This window comes from Drosophila albomicans, chromosome 2R, assembly GCF_009650485.2.
Source record: "Drosophila albomicans strain 15112-1751.03 chromosome 2R, ASM965048v2, whole genome shotgun sequence".
Classification (NCBI taxonomy): domain Eukaryota; kingdom Metazoa; phylum Arthropoda; class Insecta; order Diptera; family Drosophilidae; genus Drosophila; species Drosophila albomicans.
The window spans coordinates 24,235,098-24,254,356 of NC_047631.2; the positions used below are offsets into that span (position 1 = coordinate 24,235,098).

Below are 19,259 nucleotides of genomic sequence, written 5' to 3' on the forward strand. Positions count from 1 at the left end.
CGCGTTTGGAAAAAGAACTGGTATGAATCATTAAGTGTGACCAGGTGATACTTATCACAATATTCATATTTCGGCGTTAAAATTTATCTTTTATTAAATGGTTTTTTTGTGATCACACCCCGACTCAGGTGTTACATGAACCGTGAGGTGAAAACCTAATTATAATCTCAAAGAATAACAATAAATAAATTCGAATTATTAAGATAAGAGAAAAAGAGAAAAACATCGATGTTTGCTATAATAAATCGATGTTTCCACTACGTCAATAACATCGATACATCGATAGTGCCATCTCTATACAACTGCCATCCACGCGACCGACGAATTGATTAAAACTTAAAGCAATTTTATTGTTATTTACAAAAGTAATTCAAACTAGTTAATAGTCATAATGAGACAATTATAGTGTGGTAAGTAAGTAAAAGAGCAAGAGCACAAACCTCAAATAACGGAACAGCGTAAACGACACGCGTTTCACTTGTGGGGGTGCATCATCATATACGAGTGCGTCCGTGTCTATTTGTGCATGTGTGCGTTTGCGTTTTCTTGGTTCCATTCAAACGCCTAAAATTTTTGCAACACCGCCGCGTTAGTTGTTAAAAATACTTTTTAAGCTAAGCACACACACTTGAAAACCGCAATTTAATTGTACTCTAATACTGTTGCGAGTATTTTTTGAATGCACATTTGCATTAAGCAACAAATCGTAGCAATCTGCAAAAAGATATAAAAAAAAGAACTGGTTCAGCGAGTGGTCTAATATTAGTTCTGTACTTTAGAAATTCTTTTTTTCTGCAAACCAACCGGAGAGAGAAAAGGAAAGCAAGAGCAAACCAAGGAAAGGACGTCAATTACAAATCGCCAGCCACCAAAATGGATTTGTCACAACCGCCACCGCAGCTGTTGACGGCGCCATCAGCGCTGGCCACAAACTTCACATCGATGCCGCCGCCTTCGATGGGCGGTCAACACTACAGGCATTATCATCCGCATCATGGAGCGGGTAAACAGGGCTACAATCACTTTAAGCCCTTCATGCCGGGCGGCTTCCAACGGCCGTTTGGCATGTCACAGGACGACTTCGATGGCAAGCGATTGCGCAAGAGCGTGATGCGAAAAACCGTCGACTACAATGCCTCCATAATCAAAGCACTTGAAGTGAGTGTGAAGATCATATAATTGTATGGAAATTGTAATGAATTCAAATTACTTTTGCAGGCACGACTCTGGCAACGCGATTACCGGGATCGTCTGGCCATACAGCCGGACAGCATTTATGTGCCGCAGATGTTGCCGCCCTCCAGCTTCCTGGATAATCCGGCGAATGCGATAACAACGCGTTTCGTCAAAACCGCCACCAATAAAATGCGATGTCCGATCTTCACGCTCGCCTGGACGCCAGAGGGCAGGCGTTTAGTCACTGGCGCCAGCTCTGGCGAGTTTACGCTGTGGAATGGCCTCACATTTAACTTTGAAACGATTCTGCAGGTAAGAAGCAGTTTGCCAAAGAGAGCATTAAGAATGAAAACTTATCAATGTATATCTATTATTACTCGCTAGGCCCACGATATCTCGGTTCGCACGATGGTGTGGTCACACAACGACAGCTGGATGGTGACGGGCGATCATGGCGGCTATGTGAAGTACTGGCAATCGAACATGAACAACGTGAAGATGTATCAGGCGCACAAGGAGGCGATTAGGGGAATAAGGTATTGCCTAATGATTGTAATTGTTGTCAATTGTATTTACCATTTCGCAGCCGTCGTTGCCATCCTGTTTGGGGTTACCATTGAACCTCCACTCCCAAGTTTAGATCGCTCACAGTTGCGCAGCTTAGCATGCAAATCTCTTTTTCATCGTCATCGTTTCGTTACCTCGTTTTGTTTCTTCCGGGGGCTGTTGCAAATTTGTTATACTCAATAAAGCCGTCACTTGTGCAACATGCCAGGTTCTCTCTCGCGGTTTTTGGTTTAGTTAGGTTAGCGTAGATTGCGCGCTCGCAGTTTTCCATCCCATCAAGTCCAAGACTTTATATTTAAAATTACACAAAGCAAAGAAATTAAAACCCCAGTCTAACTATGTATTAATTACTGTGATATCTAGACTTAACTCAAAAAGACTGTGAAAAGAATATAATGAACTCGATTTGAAATAAATAAACCTTTTGATCTTTTACAAAATATAATAAAGGCAAACCAAGCCAAACAAAGAAATTAAAATATATACAAAACAAAAAAACATTGAGCAATTTTTATTTGTGCGCGGAAGAATAATAAAAATGCAATATGCGCCACTTTTCAATTACAACTCGGGGGTTCGAGTGTTTTCTTTCAAAGATCTGCTGCTGTGACTACTGCTGAGGTGGGAGAAAGATGGGCAGGTGGGATCCGAATCCTCTTGGAAGTTTACTCTTCCTACTCCACACACTCATCATACTCGTATTTTATTTGTGATTCTCGTTTTGCATTTTATCTAACCTCGCTGTCTCTCCGCTTCCGCTTTTCCCCCGCCTCTATCAACAACCTCAGTTTCAGTCCGACGGACAGTAAATTTGTCAGCGGTAGTGACGATGGCACCTTACGCATCTGGGACTTTATGCGCTGCCAGGAGGAGCGAGTGTTGCGCGGTAAGTAGAGCATTGAGTCCACATTCCCTTGCTCTTGCATCCTTCATAATTGGATCACTTGGTCACAGGTCATGGTGCGGATGTGAAATGCGTGCATTGGCATCCCCAGAAAGCGATGATTGTCAGCGGGAGCAAGGACAACCAGCAGCCCATCAAGATCTGGGATCCCAAGAGCGGCATTGCGCTGGCCACGCTGTAAGTACTCAACTCTGTATTATTGGAAAATGTTATATATTTAGTCCATTTTCTGCAGCCACGCCCACAAGTCGACTGTTATGGATCTCAAGTGGAATGACAATGGCAACTGGCTGGTTACGGCATCCAGGGATCATCTGCTGAAGCTCTTCGACATACGTAATCTGAAGGAGGAGGTACAAGTCTTTCGTGGCCACAAAAAGGAAGCCAGCTCCGTCTCCTGGCATCCCATACACGAGGGTCTCTTCTGTTCTGGTGGCTCTGATGGCTCCATTCTCTTCTGGAACGTGGGGTGAGTTTTACTTCGGATCAAATCCCTTATTCCAATTGCTTAAAGCGTTATTCTTTTACAGTACGGATAAGGAGATTGGCTGTGTGGAGACGGCGCATGACAGCATTGTGTGGACACTCGCCTGGCATCCGCTGGGTCACATTCTCTGCTCCGGCTCCAACGATCATACGATTAAGTTTTGGACACGCAATCGACCCGGAGATCTGATGCGTGACAAATACAATCTGAATACGCTTCCCGCCAGCTTAGCTGCGCTCGATGAATGTGAATATGGTGGGTAACCAGGGCAAGTCAATTGACCTGCAGATGTTTTAATGTTTCACTCATTTCTAGATGATGCCGTCATTCCCGGCATGGGACCGGAGGACAAGGTGGAGTTCACAGAGAGTCTTACAGCCGACAAGGGCTTCATTCCCGGCCTCGATTTGGACCCGAACAGCAGGGCGGCCAGCGATCGGGATCGCGAGAAGAAGGTGCCCTACAGCAAGCCCATTCCACGCAATTTCCAGGTGCAATGGGCGGGGCCGCGTCGCGCCGACGATCCCAGTGTGCTCAGCATACACGACGAGCTGGCGGCCCGTGAGTCGAAGGACTCGAGCAACGGCCTTACACATCAGCAGATCAGCGAGAACACATTGGAGGGCATTCTGGCCAGCGGGATGCTTAACGGCCTTGATCCCCAGACAATTGTTGGCGTCTTTGCCTATGGTCGCTTCATTCGCGTGCATCCCGATTCGCGTCTAATGGGCGCAATACGTCAAGGTGCCGAGTACCTCAACAAGTACATCGATGCCGGCAAGCTGGAAGAGCTGCGCGATGTGGTGCCCACACGGGAGCGGGAACGCGACCGAGATCGGGAGCGAGAACGTTCGCGTTCGGTGTCACCGGCGGGAGACACGCCGCAGTCAAGGGGCGAGGTCTCACCACCGTTGAAGAAGTCTCGCTTTGAGCCGCGCCAGCACAATGCGCAGTTGGTTTGTGTGCGTGAACTGCTGCTGCTGAAGAAACCGTTCCTGCCCTCGCTGCTGACAGTGAAGGCGCAACAGCCGAAGACCGAGTTCATCGATGATCCCGCGAGCTATGGCAGCGCTTCGCCCATGGATCAGGCGTCGCGTGAGGATTCGAGTAGACCGAATCCTTGGGCTTCCAATGCGCCCTGGAGCAACAACTATGGGAATGGCAATGGCAACAATGGCGGGCCATCCAATCAAAATGGTTATGGCAACAATGGCGGGGGCGGAGGCGGCGGTGATAACTTCAATGATCGTGATCAGCGTGACAATTACCAAAAGAGCGGCAACAATAACAACCGAGACAACAACGGAGGGCAACGTCGAAGACGTGGCAACAATGGAAACTCGGGAGGCGGTGGTGGCGGAGGAGGAGGCGGCGGCGGCGGAGGTCGAAACCGTGGTCGCAATAACAGACGCTTCTAAGTTTACCACACACACACACATTCTGAACGCTCGTTTTGTAAACATACAAAAGCAAAAAAAGAATCAAATACCTTTTTGGCATCCTCCCACTCCAACTCTCCCTCCCTATTTTATGCTTAACACAATTTATATTATTATTTTAGTAATACGGCAAACACAACTGATTGTAAATTGTATCTGCTCACAACAGGCGCTTATCTAATTATATGGTTTGTTTGTTGTGATTTTTCAAAATTCCTTTGTTTCACTTGCACAAATTTAAATACATGCCGAACGTTAACATAATACGATACGATAGCAGATAAATCGGCATTTGCTTGAGTTCAATAATCAGCCTACCGCCACAATTAATCGAATTGCCGATCGTTCACCAAATAATTCCAAACTTTTATCGAATTTGAATTGCAAGTTTTTATTATAATTATGTGTCATCTAAATGAGAACTAAAATCGAATTACTTATGCTAGGTAACTAGAGAATTGCGACGACTGCTTCGCTTATTGCCATCGCCATCCAATTCTCTTGCACTGGTATCCAACGCATCGCCATCATTATCCATATGATTATCCTGCAGTGTGCTGGAACTGGTTCGTTGATGCCGAAAGTTCTGCTTAATCTCACGCACCTCTTCGCGCATACGATCCTTGGTGTGCTGTTCAATGGTGCGTTGTATCTTCTCGGCCGATGCCACCAACTTATCGGCCTCCAGCACGACGCGCTTGGATGAATTGCTGCGACTACGACTGCGACTGCGGCTACGCAAGCGACGCTCACGACGTGAGTTGGACCGTCGAGAACGGGTACGAGAGCGTGAACGGGAGTAGCTTGTGGTGCGTGAGCGACGCGTTGAGGCCAATTTACGATTCTTTCTCTGCGCCGGCGAATGGCTACGACTGCGCGAATGTGAATGGGAGCGAGAACGACTGTGGCTGCGTCTAAAGATGCAAGTATAAAGATTAATGATTTATTTTTGGAATGAATGTATTTTCGCCTTACCTGGAACGCGATGAATAGGACGACTTGCGGTAGTTGGAACGGCTGCGGCTGCGACTACGGCTTCTGCTGCGTCTCGAACGACAGATGAGACTGCAAATGAAAGACTGTTTTAGTTACAGTTCTCTTAGATATCTCTCTGCTACTTACCGACGACCACGAGAGCGACTGCGACTGCGTGAATATGAGCTGGAACGTGATCGATTTCTACGGCAAAATAGTTTAACATTAGTCAAGTGAACTTCATAAAGAATTCAGTTCTCTTACCTGCCGCGTGACGACTTGTGATAGTAGCCATCATCTCCCTCGTCGCCATCATAATGATTTGGATTGTAGTACGAGGAGGAGTGACCATCGTAGCCAGCGCGACCACCACGACCGCGACCTCTCCCACGACCGCGTGGTCGCGGCGCAAAGCCACGATAATTACTGGAGACGGGAAAAGGTGGAGCTGCCGGTGGACGGTAAAGTGCAGCGCCAGGGAAAACGGGAGGCATGCCATAGCCAAACATGGACAGTGACTGCATCCATTCGGTGGCCGCCTCGGCGCTGTAGGCGGCGGCAGCAGCTGTGCCTGGCACAGCGCCAGCTGCCAAAGCTGCAGTTACTGCCTTGAAGGGATTGAGCACACCAGGTTGAGCAGCTGGAGCAGCAGTGGACGCGTTGCCATTTGCTGCCACAATGTTGCCATTCAACTTTGCCTTCTTATTTGCTGCACTTGATGTATCTTCCTCTTCGCTGCTGGCTGCTGTGCCGCCGCTCTTTTTCGACTTGCTTTTGAGCAGTCCCATGAGAGGCGTATTACTCTTGATTTCCTGCACAATTTTGCGCTGATCACAGACCAACTTTTCCGTGGCAGTTTTATACTTTTCGACCAGGCGACCGCGTTGCACGTCCTTGGCATCATCGTGATGGCCGCGATGCGATTTTTCCTTCTGTTTGAGCTACCGAAAAAAGAAGATTATAATAAATATTAAGTTCAACTAAAGCAATAGCTGGAGGCATTGACTTACCTGTATGCGCTCGAAGACCTGCTCCAGGATGCGTATGCTCTCCAGCTTGCGCTGTGCTATCATCAGTTTGCGCTCCTCGACGCGTATCTTCTGCGAGATCTCCACTTGGCCGCGCTCCTGGATCTTTTTCAAATGCTTTTCTTTGCGCTTCTCCTCGCGTTCGCGTTGTTTCTCCAACTCGGCCAATTTCAATTGGTCTTGCTTTTGCCTGTAAATTTGGTTGCAACAATTTTGCGCATAGTTTTTGTGGTTGATTTGTTGTTGTTTGATTGATTTGCAATTTTGTTTTGTTTTGTGGATTTGCTAAAAACAACTTGTTAACTGTTTCGTCTAAAAGAGTCAGAAAACTGTGTAACATTCTCGGCACTAAAAGTTAAACACACTTCGGATTGGATAAGTGGAAGAGTAAGCAGGCAATGAAAGCAGAGCAGTTAACTGCCTGTAAAAGGTAAAGTATACAAATGAGAATCCCAACCGGACCGAAAAGAGTTATAGCGAACATTTCCCCAACTTAGTTTTAGAAACAGACAAAATTAATCTATTTAATCGCAGTAGCAGCTGCCAAATCCCAACGGTATTAATCCCGTCAGCTCTTCGCTTTCATTGCCTGTTCGCTGCGCACACTACAAACATTAAATCACCAAACCTTTCACGCTCCGCCAGCTCGACTTGTTTCTGCTTCTCGCGCTCCCGTTCCTCATCCTCGGCCTGTGCCTTGGCTACACAGCGTTTCCTCATGCGTTCGCGTCGCTGCACATGCGAATCACTCAGATGCTTTTGCTTATCGAAGTTCACATTGATATTGATGGCTTGTGTTTTGTCCACAAACTTTCGCACCATCTTTGTACTTCTAAACTCATCCATGGCACGCACAAAACTCGAGTACTCTTCAAATTGCACATAGCTAAAAGAAATTAATAGACCAATTAGCAACAATATTCAATATTCTGAAACGGATACACTTACGCCTCAAAAAGCACATCCTGCTCAAAGCTAAAGGTACGCATACCACTGATATCAGATTGCATACTCTTGCGATACGGATCACAAATGGGTATGTCGACGGCACGCACACGCCCAAACTTCTCGAAGATACGCTTGAAGATACTCTCGCTGGGCTTCACCTGCTCCTCATGCTCCGAATGCCGTGGGCAGAACCAGCGTATGGGCAGATGGGTCAAATGAATCGTGTCGGGACGTTCGCCCGCCTTCATTTCGTCCATGTTACGGGCATCTCGAAAATACGAGTCCCAGTCATGACGTGTGGGAAACTCATCCTTGGCTTCTGTGCAGCGCACACGGAAGGCCTCATTGAAGCCGGAGAGGCGCAGAGAGACTCCATCGAGACGTTCGATGGCCAAGCGCAAACGTTTGCGCTCATCTAACTCTGCCTCGAAGCGTATGTAATTCACAGTGCTCTTAGAGACCTGTAAAACAGATTCCAAGATTAACATTTTTGAGGACTGAGATTATACTTGTACTTACTTTAAGCACTAGGAATTTATCGGGTTTGAGTTCAGCACTGAGTTTCTCCATGATTTCCAGATTTGAGACGGATTTGCCGGTTTTAATTTTTTCGGGTAATGCAACCGAGATTTGCATTTTCGCCAGTGGCTTGAGGTACAAGCTATGTGGCAAGTAAAGCGGCGTGCAATCTGCCACATTTTCTATAGTCTGAATGTTGATCATATTGTTTTTTTTATGGGGATTTTTGTTCGTGTGTTTTATGTTGTTGTAATAAAATACAATATAATTAAGGTAAAATACAAATAGTAAAAATTAATATATAAAACTATTAGCTAAAATACATCTAAATAAGCTTAAAGGACTCTTCTTAAAAAGTCGACAAACGATGATGTTGTGTGTGTGTATGACATGTGTGTATGTGTGTTCCCCGCCCGTGTCTCTGGCCTAGATCCGACGATGACGATTTTTCTGTCTGTTTGTCTGTGTGTATTCGCGTGCAAAGCGGTGTGTTTTTTCTTTTTTACGCCGAAATCGTCACCCCGGTGTTAAAGCTACTTAAATCTAATAATGCCGCGACTTTTTATGCCGAAGTTCGCCTAAAATAAATCAGTTTTATAATTCTGTCTTGCACTTTTCTTCACTCTGAGAACACTTTTCTTTAGCGGTGGAGAAATATCTAGCGATGGCCAAAAATATGCATCGATATATTGACAAGTTTTTGAACTTGAGTTTCAGACGTCGATGTTTTTTGTAATGAAATTAATTATTATAAATTTACTTCAATAAAATAAGTTAAAAATAAGATTTTTTTCTTAGATTATTAATTTTTAAAGGCTTATGATATAATAATACAACATTTCAGGAATATACCAAAATAAGGTATAGTCATCGACAGGTATATCGCACAGTCTCATTTTAGCGTTAACATAAGTTATCGATACGAGACCCTTTGAATTCAAATCGTTTATTTTTCATTTAACTCGCGGAGTCACTCATTATTGTTAATCTACTTATTTATTCAAACATCATTTAACAGTTATATATTGGCTGAGTAATAAAAAGTGCATCAAAAAATTAAAAACATTGCTCGATTTGCTCAGCGCTGTTAATAACAGTTGAGCTAATGTTAAAGTCATTGTGTATGTTATTTTCGCTGTTATTATTAAGTCAGAAGAAGAAGAAGGAGGAACTACGAAAGTGCGTTATTTCATTTTTATACCATTTAATTTAATTAGAAATATAAGTAACTCAACAATATGTGTGTGTGAAATTTATATAATAATAAAAACTAACAAAAGCCCCACGGCAAGGCGTGCAAATGGCAAGAAAATCGACGTGAAATTAAACTGCCAGCAACAACAACAGCAACCACACAGCAGCAGCAAACAGCACACCAACAACAACAACAGCAGCAGCAAAGCAGCAGCAACAACAACAACGCAATTGTGATAGACAAAGAAATAGATTAAGAAGGGGGAAAACAACAACAACACCAACAACAAAAACAGCAAAAAGACCCAAAAAGCAAAAGCACGAAAAACAAAAACAAAACGCAACATTTAAATATTTAAGCATATCGCGCGAGTTTATTTATTTTGGGCAGCTTTTTACACATTGATTGGATTTGATTTTGATACGCAACGAACAAGAAAATAAGCAAATACAAGGCAAAACAAAATTTTGCGAAAATAAGGGAAAAGCAATGCGATAAAAAATAAATAAGAAAATACATAACATAAAAAGGAAAAGAGAAAAACGCTGGCGTTGACGCCGCGACACAAGAAAAAGGTGCCGAAGGAGTGGAGTGGAGGAACTGGTGTAAGGAAGGAGAAGTGTGAAAAAGGAAGCCAAAGCTGGGGACCAGCAGCTTTTGTTTTGGACTGCGACTGCGACGACGACATCGTCGCTGTTGCTGCTGCTGCTGACACACACTCACACGTAAACACAGACACATATACACATAGTCACAGCTGATGTCAAATCATTTGCAGCGTTCGTTCGTGTTCGTGTTCGTGCGCGTTTACAATTGATTAAAACCAAAACACACTAACACAAACAAACAGAGACACTGACAGACTCGCCATTGTGATTGAAATTGATTAAAGATTACAAGGTAAGTGCAGCCGCCTCACATAGTCTTAATTAAACGTCATAGTTTTAGTTATCTATATACATAGTTTATAAAACAAACACACGCATGTGGATGCAACTCACGCAACACAAAGGAATTGCCGATGACGCCCTTTTTACTGCATAAATTTCGAATGGCCGCCCACAAATGCCTTCCTCCCCCTCGCACTCCCCCACGTCAATGGCCTGCCTGGCCGCTGTTATTTTCATTCTCTCGCTCGCTCTTTAGCCAAAGCGAATGCAGCTCTGCACCTGCTGCCATTTTCTTTTTGAACGTCAGGCAACCCTTGCTGCAGTGTTGTTGTTGCTGTTATTATAATATTGTTATTGTTGTCTGTCATTTTCTGAGTGTAATGTTTAATGGTGTGTGTGTGTGTGCGTTAGGTCGGTTCGAGCCAAATTACAATTAATTGCAACAATTTACATATTTCAAGTGGTTGCTGCATTTCTAAATGACTTTTCGTTTTCGCAGAAATTATAATGTTGGTAATTGCAGCGTATCTCTCTCTCTCACTATCTCACATTTTGGTTCGCTCTCTGCGTCTTCTCAATTCCTTCTTTTTTCGAGTTTTAAGCCGAAAACATTTATTCAGTGTGTGTGTAGACAAAATGCAACGTAATGGAAAATAACAAAGTGCAGGCCAAAACAATACACAAACACGCACGCATCACTTACAAGCACACATACATACCGCACACATGCACATGCACGCACACAAACATTCAGTGGCCAGTGCTGCCAACCGAGCGACAATTCTATCATATGTACATCATTGCATTTAGTGTTGTTGTTGCTGTTGCTGTTAGTGCAATGTTAACGTGGTGTGATCAAGCATCAGCTGTTCACAAACAGCTGCGCAACGGCCTCAAAACAAGGTTTATTAATATTTTCGGCAAATCTGAGACGTGTGGATGTATGTATGTGTGTGAGTGTTTACACTTGTTTCTCTCCATCTTGCTTATCGCACTTCGCTTGTCTCGCTTGCTGCCTTGAAGTTTTGCAAACCCTGGCAGCTTAAATAGGCTCTGCTTATTTAATTTACATTGATATACTTATGTACATATGTATGTATGTGTATTTGTGTGGACTCGTATATTTACAAGACCATTGCCAGCAATAATAATAACAATATTTACTAACCTACTTTAAGCGACAGTAGCAGGACAATAACAAAATAAAATACGTATAAAATTCAATTATACCCACTAATACATACATACATACATATATCCACAAAATGTGACATTCTTAATTAATGACCACTCGATGAATAAGTCTGTGTGTGTGCATGTGTGTTACGGGTTCTTCGTCTTCTTCTTTGCTAGCTCATAAAAGTGTTTTCATGTTGTTGTTTTTGCCCTCCTGCAACGACGACACCACCGAGTGCTGATAAACTTTGACGTCGTCGTCGTCGTCGGCGTCGACGCTGCGGCTGCGACAGCGACAGCTGTTGTTTTGCTTAACATAAACTGTAATCAGTTAACAGCAGTGTCTGAGAGAGATGCTGCTAAAGTGACCCCAGCAAATAAAGTTCAGGGGAGTCTGCACAGTGCACCCCATGCCACCCCACTCCCACAGTAGCTGCTGTTAATAACAGCCTGTTGTATTATCTGCTTTGTTTGTGCGGTAAACTTGATTTATATGCTTTAATTAGACTCTGCATGTCACAGGTACCATTTATATACATATGTATACATACTGTATATACAATATATGTGTGTGCTTGGTCTTTGTACTTAATTGGCGTTGATAAGCGCTTATCGATTGGACAACGTGTAGCGATCTTCCTCTTCGATTGATGAGTAATCGAAGAATTAAGCTGCTGCACTTGCTAATTTCATTTGAAAGTGTAAGACGCCAACGAATGTCGCCGTTTTAAACCTGTTTAAGATATCATTTTAATGGTTCTCTTCTCAGTTTCTGGTTTTCTTCGAAATTTCGGGACATATGTTGGCTTTAAACATTTACAACTCTAGGAATCCAGGAAAAATTACGCGTTTTTTCCACAAATTATGAAATTCGCGTAGGTAAAAAGAAAACAGCAAAAGCCCAAGCGAAGGTAACAAAGGATGAAAAGCGAGCAGGTAATCCCAAAGAAGTAGCTCCATCTCGCTCTAGCCACACTCTTTTGCCGTGTATCTGTCGCTCTTCGGCACACACACATTCAAAATGCGAGGGATCGCGAGAGTGAAGTACACGTGTAGCGTCGACGTCGGCGTCAGCAGCGGCGGCGACTGCGTCGCTGACGGTGGCGTCGACGTTGACGGTGTCGACTGCTGAGGTTGTCAGTTGTATTCGTTACGCCCGAATGTCTAGACGTTGTTTTATTTTTTGTTTTGTTTTGTGAGTTAACTAAGGTGCGTTGATAATAAGTGGTAGTGGTAGTATGTGTAGAAATATTGTGTGTGGTTTGCTTGATAGTTGTGCGCGTGTGCGCCATTTACATACACACACACAAATAGAGTCTAAGCAGAGTCGCTATTTTTGAATTAGCTTCTTATCGCTTTTTGTGTTTTACTATTGCTACATCATCGTTTTCACATAAGCGCCAAAGTTTGCTAGACAAATTGTAAACAAAATGCCGATTGTTTATGTGTGTGAGTGTGTGTGTGGATGTAAAAATATAAGTTGAATAAGCAGCAAATAACAACAATAATTTTGTTTATTGCGACTTTAAAACGTGAGCAGTGACCAGAGCGAGCAGCGTGCTCTGCTTTGTTTATTAATTAACATTCAAACTGCGCGCTGTCTGGCGCCCCCAGCAGAGCGCCACTGTGTCTAATCTCTACAACTAAGTTAACAGCAGATCAACTAATAACAGCGCTGTCTACTGTTAACAGCGCTGCAACTCCCACGTGCGCTGCATACATACATGCATATGTTAAGGCCAATCCCTGTTGCACACTGCGCCACTGTTACTTCAATGCTAACGAGAAATGTCTCTCTTTGTTTATGTTTATGTTACAGCCTCTCAACGCTAGGTGGCGGCAGCAAGCACACAGTGAGAAGCGAAGCCATAAGCACTGCCAACACACACACATACATACACACACACACATCAACACTTAGTCACACTCTTGGAGTTGGTGGCGGAGGAGCGGAAACAAAGGCAGCTCCATGATGCTGTACGTATTCCATGTGGACGTCGGTCGCATGCTCAGCTTCGACATGACCGTCGCCCTCTCCTCGGTGGAGAACCTCAAGGAGACCATATATCGCCTCCACGGCATTCCCGCCGCCAGCATTGTGCTCCTTGTCAGCGGTGGCGAAATGCTGACACACTCCACACAGGTGTCTTGCTACTCGGCGGGCACCGACACCAATCCCATCTACATGTTTCTCACCGGCGAAGAGCGTCTGGCGCCAACGATAGCCAGCGGCAGCTCGGGCGATGCAGCGGACGCCGAGTTGCGTCGCCAGGTGGAGGAGAGCCACAAGCTGTCGGCGGTGCTGGAGACAGTGCGTCAGCGGTCGCAGCTGGCGCAGCATATGCGCGAACTGGGACGCAAGGAGGAGCAGCTGTGCGAGCGTCTGGTCCACGAGCAGCATCTGCAGCAGCAGGGCTGGTCGGCGGTGGTGGCCAACATGGAGGATCTGACGAATGAGTTTGCCGACCGATTTCACAACTTTTGCCAGGCCTTCGATCGGCATCTGCAGCAGCGCGACAGCTACTTGGAGCTGTTGCGCAACTTTGGCGATGATCTCACGCAGCTGGCGCGGATTCCCATTTTGCCAGCGCTAATGGCACTGGCCGAGGGCGATTTCCATGGCTTCGATGAGCTGCTGGACAACGATGGCGAGTTGCCAACGGTTGCGGGCGCAGGCGAGAGCAGCGTGGAGAAGAGCAGCAGTAGCACATCGCCCAACAAGAAGCTCAAAATGGGTCACGAGGCCGAACAAGAGCCGGAGACATCAGAGGAGCCAACACAGACACAAACACAAACACAGACGAGGCAGCAGCATCAGTTGAATCTGCTGCAGTGGATCAGCTCCAAAGGCAACCATGCGGCACTCCAGCAAATGTGCGACGAGTGCGTCCAGGGACTGGATACGTTCTCCGTGGAGATCTACGAGAAACTCAAGCTCGAGGTGCAGAACATCATCAAGGTGGCCAAGAAGGATGATGTCAAGGAGATCAAAGGCTTGAGTGATCGTCTCTATCGCCTCGACGAGTTCAAATACAAGATCCAGAAGATGGTCCAGGATCAGCGGGAGCAGGCGACAGCGTTGCAACAGAATGAGGCACGAGCCCTCAATTTGCGGGACAATTCGGTGCTGCCCGATCTGTGTTTGTCGCATCGCTCGCAGCTTCAGGTGATGCTCGACAATCACATCAAGATACGCGAGTATTGCCGTTGCATTGCCAACTCGAAGGACGAGCTCGGACGCAATCTGCACACCCGGCTCGGTCGCGTCGTCTGGATCGAGAATGGCATGAGTGACTTTGACAATCGGCTGTTGTTCTATCTGCGGTGCCTGCGACGCGCCGAGCGTCACATCAACATCATCGAACAGATCCATCGGGCGCCGAGCACTTATGTGGCCGCTGTCACCGAGGTTGTGCGTCGCAAGATCTTCTCCGATCAGTTTCGTCGCTGGGCCTCCCGACTATCGGTGGACTTCAATCGCATCCATGGCGAGGAGCTGCAGCGGCGACAGTTGTTCAATGCCAGCTTCGATGGGCACTTTTTGAACATCCTCTTTCCGGGCATGGCGGATATGCCGCCCACGTTTGCCAACGAGCATCCCGAGCTCAGCTTCGACACGCGTCTGCCGCAGCTAAGCCAGAGCGACATCGAGATGCTGTCCACGCAGCTGCCAGAGCTGGCCACGCAGCTCCAGCTGCCTGATATGACGCCTGTGCTGCAGTTCTTCGAATTCAGTCAGCAGACAACGGAGCAGCAGCAGGTTCAGGAGATTGAGGCAGGAGAAGAGCCGCCAGCAACGAAGCAGAGCGTCAGCACCTCCACTTGCCACAGCCTCCAAGTGGAGCAGATGGCACGCAGCACGGCCACCGAGCAGCTGCTGATGCTCAGCGCCAGCACGCTGACCGAGGAGAATGCGGGCAGTGTGGAACGTTTGCGTACGGCGATGCAGAGCATGTCCAAGCTGGCGATGCAGTGTCTGTCGATGGCACGCTCGAATCTGAGCAGTTTGCGGCAGGAGATGGTCACACACTATCAGGATGAGCTGCAGTCGGAGCTGCAGCTGCTGCAGGACAAGTGGCAAGTGCTGCGCATGCAGTCGGAGCAGCGGCAGCAAGAGCAGCTCGAGGAGCTGCAGCAGTTGCGTGAGCAGCTCAGTACAGCGGAACAGGAGAAGATTAGCGCCGTGGCTCAGGCGCGTGAACAGCTCATTCATGAGCACAAGACGGAGCTGGAGTCGTTGCGTTGTCGCTTCAAGCTGATGACCTCAATGGAGCGTTCGCCGTCGGACAGCAGCCTGGAGAAGCTCGAGCGGCCGACGAGCAGCGCCAGTGTGGCCAGCCTCGATGTGGAGCAACTGTTGGCGCAACAGCGTCAGGATATGCTCGCCCAGCGGGAGCGCGCCATCAGCGAAGCCGTCGAAGCGGAGCGCGCAGTGTGGCAAGCGCGACAGGCGCCCGCTGCAATGTCGCAACTGAACTCGGAATCTGTGATGGCCAATGTGTCCATACTGCGGGACATGCTGGAGGATAAGGAGCGACAGCTGGACATGCTGCGCGAGCAGAACAATCTGCTCATCCAGGAGAGCTATCAGCTAAAGACACGCTTGGATGTGCTCACCAACGAGGATGGCAGCAGCTGGCTAAAGGAGAAGATTGACTATCTGAATCGCGACAAGTGTCGACTTGAGGAGGAGCTCAACATGGAGAAAAGCAAGCGCATCGAGATGGAGTCCAGCGTGGCGGCGTTGCGAAGGTGAGCAAGTGAATTATTTCCCCTCTTTAACAGTCAACTAATATGTTGTTTTCTATTCACTTGCAGCTCCACTTACGAGTTGGGCGGCGGCACAATGACGCGCTCTAGGTCGAGCGGCGCCTCGTCCAGTCATCGCTTTATTACGCTGGAGAATTGCGCCAAGGGCGATCTCGTCTTTGTCGTGTGGAGCATTCGCCACAGTCAGTTTATGGTGGTGCAGGATTCCCTTACGCTCTACTTTGTGCACGCCGACAGTTTGGCTGGGCTGCAGCTAACAGCTCCCGTTCCAGTTCCTGCTGTGCCTCCAACTGCGGGCGATGCTCCGTTGGCTGTGCTGGAGTTGAATCAAATACCGCTGCCCTACTACGCCATTGGGCGCGTCATTGACAAGGAATATTGTCAGGCACGCAAGGTGAGTTTTTGAGTCTTGATTTCCTTTGATACACCTAGCTAATCCTTTTTTTCGCACCTAGGATGAGAACCGCTATCGCGTCAGCAAGGGATCCAAGTTCTATCGCATCAAGCTGGCGCCTTTGGTGTCGCGCAATCCGCTGCGTCGCGAGCGTTTGGAATGTAAGTGAGTGAGCATGAGCGGTTCAACAGTCGCTGAATTGAATGAGCTGAGTTAATTTCAACAGCAGCCAAGTTCATTGCTGGCTAACAAAAGTTTCTCTCGCTCAAGTTAACACTTAATGCTTAGATTAAAAATAGTTGACTAACCTCCAGTTCTAAATCAAACGCATAGTTAAAACGTTTTATAGTTAACTAACCTCCAGTTAGAAATCAATCACTGATCCTTTAGAGACAATAGTTAGCTGCTATCGAACGTTGAAATGTATTTAGGCACTAAACAACTAACGCTTTAACTTGAGCATGAGAAACCTATATATTAAGAAGTCCTCTTTTAACTGCTACTCCGTTCAGCGACTGTTGCCAAACAGCTGTCAACTCTCTAGCAACAGCTGTTAATCTTTCCGTTAATAACTAAACTAACAATGATCTTTTCTTTTCTTTTAGCAAGCGGTTCGGTGGCCGGCTTTATTAGTCGCTCGCAGTTGACGACAGCTGTGCGCGATGCGGTGGACGCCTCAATGGTGTCGATGTCGGGAACGAGCCTGAGTGGCAGCAGCGTCTATCAGAGCTTCAAGGAGCGGACGGTGAGCATTAGCAGCGTCAACGAGGAGGAGGATGAGTCGACGTCATTGATAAGCGAGCGTTGTCGCTACATCAGCGTCAGCGAGGAGGATGAACTGTTGGCGCTTGCCGCTGGCAGCGACAGCACAGCAACAATCACATCAACAACGGCAGCGGCAGCAGCAACAACAACAGCAGCAGCAACAACAACAGCAGCAGCAACAACAACAGCGACAACAATAACAGAAGCAGCAGCAACGGCGGCAACTCAAGCACAGTCTGTGATAACAGAGCAGCCAACATCCAGAAAACTGCAGTTGGATTTACTGAAGCTGGATCTACTGAAGTTGGCCTCTGCTGATATAATAATACAACCCTTAACACAACAACAACAACAACCAGAACGAAAGGAGGAACAAAAGGAGAAGTTAAAAGAGGAGGATGAATCACAGTCGGAAACTGTGGCAGATGCAACCACAACAACCACAACGATGACCACAAATGAACCCAATCCTCAATCGGAACTGACCGATGATCAGCCAGATAATGTTGCAACAACAGCAACAGCAGCCACAAGTGTTGCTGTTGTTGAGGCAACAACAACAACAACGGCAACAATAAGCGAGGACTCCGATGAGTATCGCTCGCTGGAGGCCAAGGATGAAGCTGATTTTCCCATTTCCGAATAGTGTACGAGAATCGCAGGAGTTATGATATATCTAGCTATATATTATTAATAAACTATAGCTATGACTACAGCTATAGCGATGTGCTGGATCGTGTTTATCTAGGCTAACACTCTTACTATTTATATAGGACCGACCGATCGACGATCCCCCCAGAGAGAATCCACGCATAACCCTCTTCCCCATTATAACAAATAAGCCACAGAAGAGCCGACTCACACTCACACAAACAAACAAATACATACCACCACATATACACACATACACATGCGTACAGCACATTAAGATGAAAGTTATATACTTAAATAATTTAATGTTTACAAATTCAGCAAAGAATGCAAGTGAAAACAAGAAGAAAAAAACAACAAAAACAAAAAAAAAAACAAAGAAACTAACGGCTAACGTTCTAATTGTAGTTTGTCTATAGTCTTTACATCTACTATAATGTACTATAATCTTATCAACAGATCTGTAAATGAGTTCGACAAAAGTCCCACACTCCAACACATACACATACACACTCACACACTTTACACACACAAACAAAACAAATCAATTTTTATTTCAAATAAAAATTACCACAAAATATGAAATAATCAAATTAACTAATTAGTTTTTTTGTTCAAAAAGCAAAGAAAAAACAAAATCAAAAAAAGAAAAAATACAATACAAAACAAAACGCAAGTAAAAATAAATATTTTGAAATTCCCTTTTAACTTTTTAGTGCCAAGAAAATTGTTTTGCAAATTCTTATTAATTTCCCTAGCAAGTAAATACCAAATAAAAATTAATATTACAAATATACAAACACAAAAAAACACACACACATAAATTATATTTTTTATAGGAATTTTCACAGCCCAGAATGAAAATCTGAGAACACTCAAACACACAAACAAAACAAAACACACACAAATACACACCGCACCCACCCAAGACACAACAATCTGAAACTGAGTAGTAGAATTCTTCCCCTCTTTTGGGTTACGGAGGCGTAGCCCCGCCTATATTTTAACATTTATGCTCAGCTCTCACACTCTCTCGATATAAGTCTTCTCTTTTGATTTCTCTGTAAATATCAAACGACGAATATTTTGCCTTTCTTATATATTAAAAGAAGAAAAACAACAACAACAGAAAACAAAAAATACAAAACAAAAAACACAAAAAATGATACACATTTAATGAAACAAAACAAAAAACAATAAAGAAGAAAATTGCTTAAAAAATCAAAGCGCAATTGTAAATAGATAAATGAAAAACCAACTAAATTTTACTTTAAACAATTTAAAATTAAATTTCAAAGCGAAAAAACATAAATAAACAAGGATGTAACAACAAATTGTCAAGCATACAACAAAATGTGTAAAAGCGAAAATCAAA

The 19,259-nt window shown here is 45.4% G+C and overlaps 3 protein-coding genes across 7 annotated transcripts; 2 read left to right on the forward strand and 1 right to left on the reverse strand.

The window, feature by feature from the left end:
* The first annotated feature begins 273 nt into the window (after window positions 1-273).
* LOC117576980 (pre-mRNA 3' end processing protein WDR33) lies at window positions 274-4,764 on the forward strand. The gene is made up of 9 exons (XM_034262159.2): window positions 274-410; window positions 780-1,158; window positions 1,219-1,488; window positions 1,561-1,712; window positions 2,532-2,629; window positions 2,698-2,824; window positions 2,883-3,116; window positions 3,178-3,389; window positions 3,450-4,764. Exons 2-9 carry the CDS (start codon window positions 874-876, stop codon window positions 4,550-4,552), a joined length of 2,481 nt encoding a protein of 826 aa, XP_034118050.1. The 5' UTR covers window positions 274-410; window positions 780-873; the 3' UTR covers window positions 4,553-4,764.
* A 192-nt stretch (window positions 4,765-4,956) lies between these two features.
* Window positions 4,957-8,702, reverse strand: LOC117576983 (A-kinase anchor protein 17A). Of its 3 annotated transcripts, XM_034262169.2 has the most exons (9): window positions 8,603-8,619; window positions 8,044-8,232; window positions 7,525-7,985; window positions 7,205-7,462; window positions 6,559-6,766; window positions 5,813-6,489; window positions 5,696-5,752; window positions 5,549-5,638; window positions 4,957-5,487 (listed from the first exon to the last, which is right to left on the reverse strand). In XM_034262169.2, exons 2-9 carry the CDS (start codon window positions 8,158-8,160, stop codon window positions 5,016-5,018), a joined length of 2,340 nt encoding a protein of 779 aa, XP_034118060.1. In that variant the 5' UTR covers window positions 8,161-8,232; window positions 8,603-8,619; the 3' UTR covers window positions 4,957-5,015. The 3 variants fall into 3 exon arrangements, with proteins under 3 accessions (XP_034118060.1, XP_034118059.1, XP_051863388.1); XM_034262168.2 differs by having other exon boundaries at window positions 8,044-8,697; XM_052007428.1 differs by lacking the exons at window positions 4,957-5,487; window positions 5,549-5,638; window positions 5,696-5,752 and having other exon boundaries at window positions 6,317-6,489; window positions 6,559-6,905; window positions 8,044-8,702.
* Window positions 8,703-9,182: 480 nt separating this feature from the next.
* Window positions 9,183-18,574, forward strand: LOC117573775 (RB1-inducible coiled-coil protein 1). 3 transcript variants are annotated; one of them, XM_034257176.2, is made up of 5 exons: window positions 9,183-10,138; window positions 13,124-16,056; window positions 16,123-16,468; window positions 16,530-16,633; window positions 17,074-17,238. In XM_034257176.2, exons 2-5 carry the CDS (start codon window positions 13,274-13,276, stop codon window positions 17,099-17,101), a joined length of 3,261 nt encoding a protein of 1,086 aa, XP_034113067.1. In that variant the 5' UTR covers window positions 9,183-10,138; window positions 13,124-13,273; the 3' UTR covers window positions 17,102-17,238. The 3 variants fall into 3 exon arrangements, with proteins under 3 accessions (XP_034113067.1, XP_034113065.1, XP_034113066.1); XM_034257174.2 differs by having other exon boundaries at window positions 9,184-10,138; window positions 16,530-16,629; window positions 17,074-18,574; XM_034257175.2 differs by lacking the exon at window positions 9,183-10,138 and adding an exon at window positions 12,421-12,513 and having other exon boundaries at window positions 16,530-16,629; window positions 17,074-18,574.
* The last annotated feature ends 685 nt before the right edge of the window (window positions 18,575-19,259 follow it).

Excerpts from the sequence above, each read along its gene's own strand:
- LOC117576980 (XM_034262159.2), top strand. The coding sequence starts at position 874 with ATGGATTTGTCACAACCGCCACCGCAGCTGTTGACGGCGCCATCAGCG. Across the intron at positions 1,159-1,218 it reads CCATAATCAAAGCACTTGAA|GCACGACTCTGGCAACGCGA; the intron begins GTGAGTGTGAAG and ends TTACTTTTGCAG. Across the intron at positions 1,489-1,560 it reads ACTTTGAAACGATTCTGCAG|GCCCACGATATCTCGGTTCG; the intron begins GTAAGAAGCAGT and ends ATTACTCGCTAG.
- LOC117576983 (XM_034262168.2), bottom strand. The coding sequence starts at position 8,247 with ATGATCAACATTCAGACTATAGAAAATGTGGCAGATTGCACGCCGCTT. Across the intron at positions 7,986-8,043 it reads ATAAATTCCTAGTGCTTAAA|GTCTCTAAGAGCACTGTGAA; the intron begins GTAAGTACAAGT and ends TCTGTTTTACAG. Across the intron at positions 5,753-5,812 it reads CACAAGTCGTCACGCGGCAG|AAATCGATCACGTTCCAGCT; the intron begins GTAAGAGAACTG and ends ATTTTGCCGTAG.
- LOC117573775 (XM_034257174.2), top strand. The coding sequence starts at position 13,274 with ATGATGCTGTACGTATTCCATGTGGACGTCGGTCGCATGCTCAGCTTC. Across the intron at positions 16,469-16,529 it reads AATATTGTCAGGCACGCAAG|GATGAGAACCGCTATCGCGT; the intron begins GTGAGTTTTTGA and ends TTTCGCACCTAG. Across the intron at positions 16,630-17,073 it reads GCGTCGCGAGCGTTTGGAAT|CAAGCGGTTCGGTGGCCGGC; the intron begins GTAAGTGAGTGA and ends CTTTTCTTTTAG.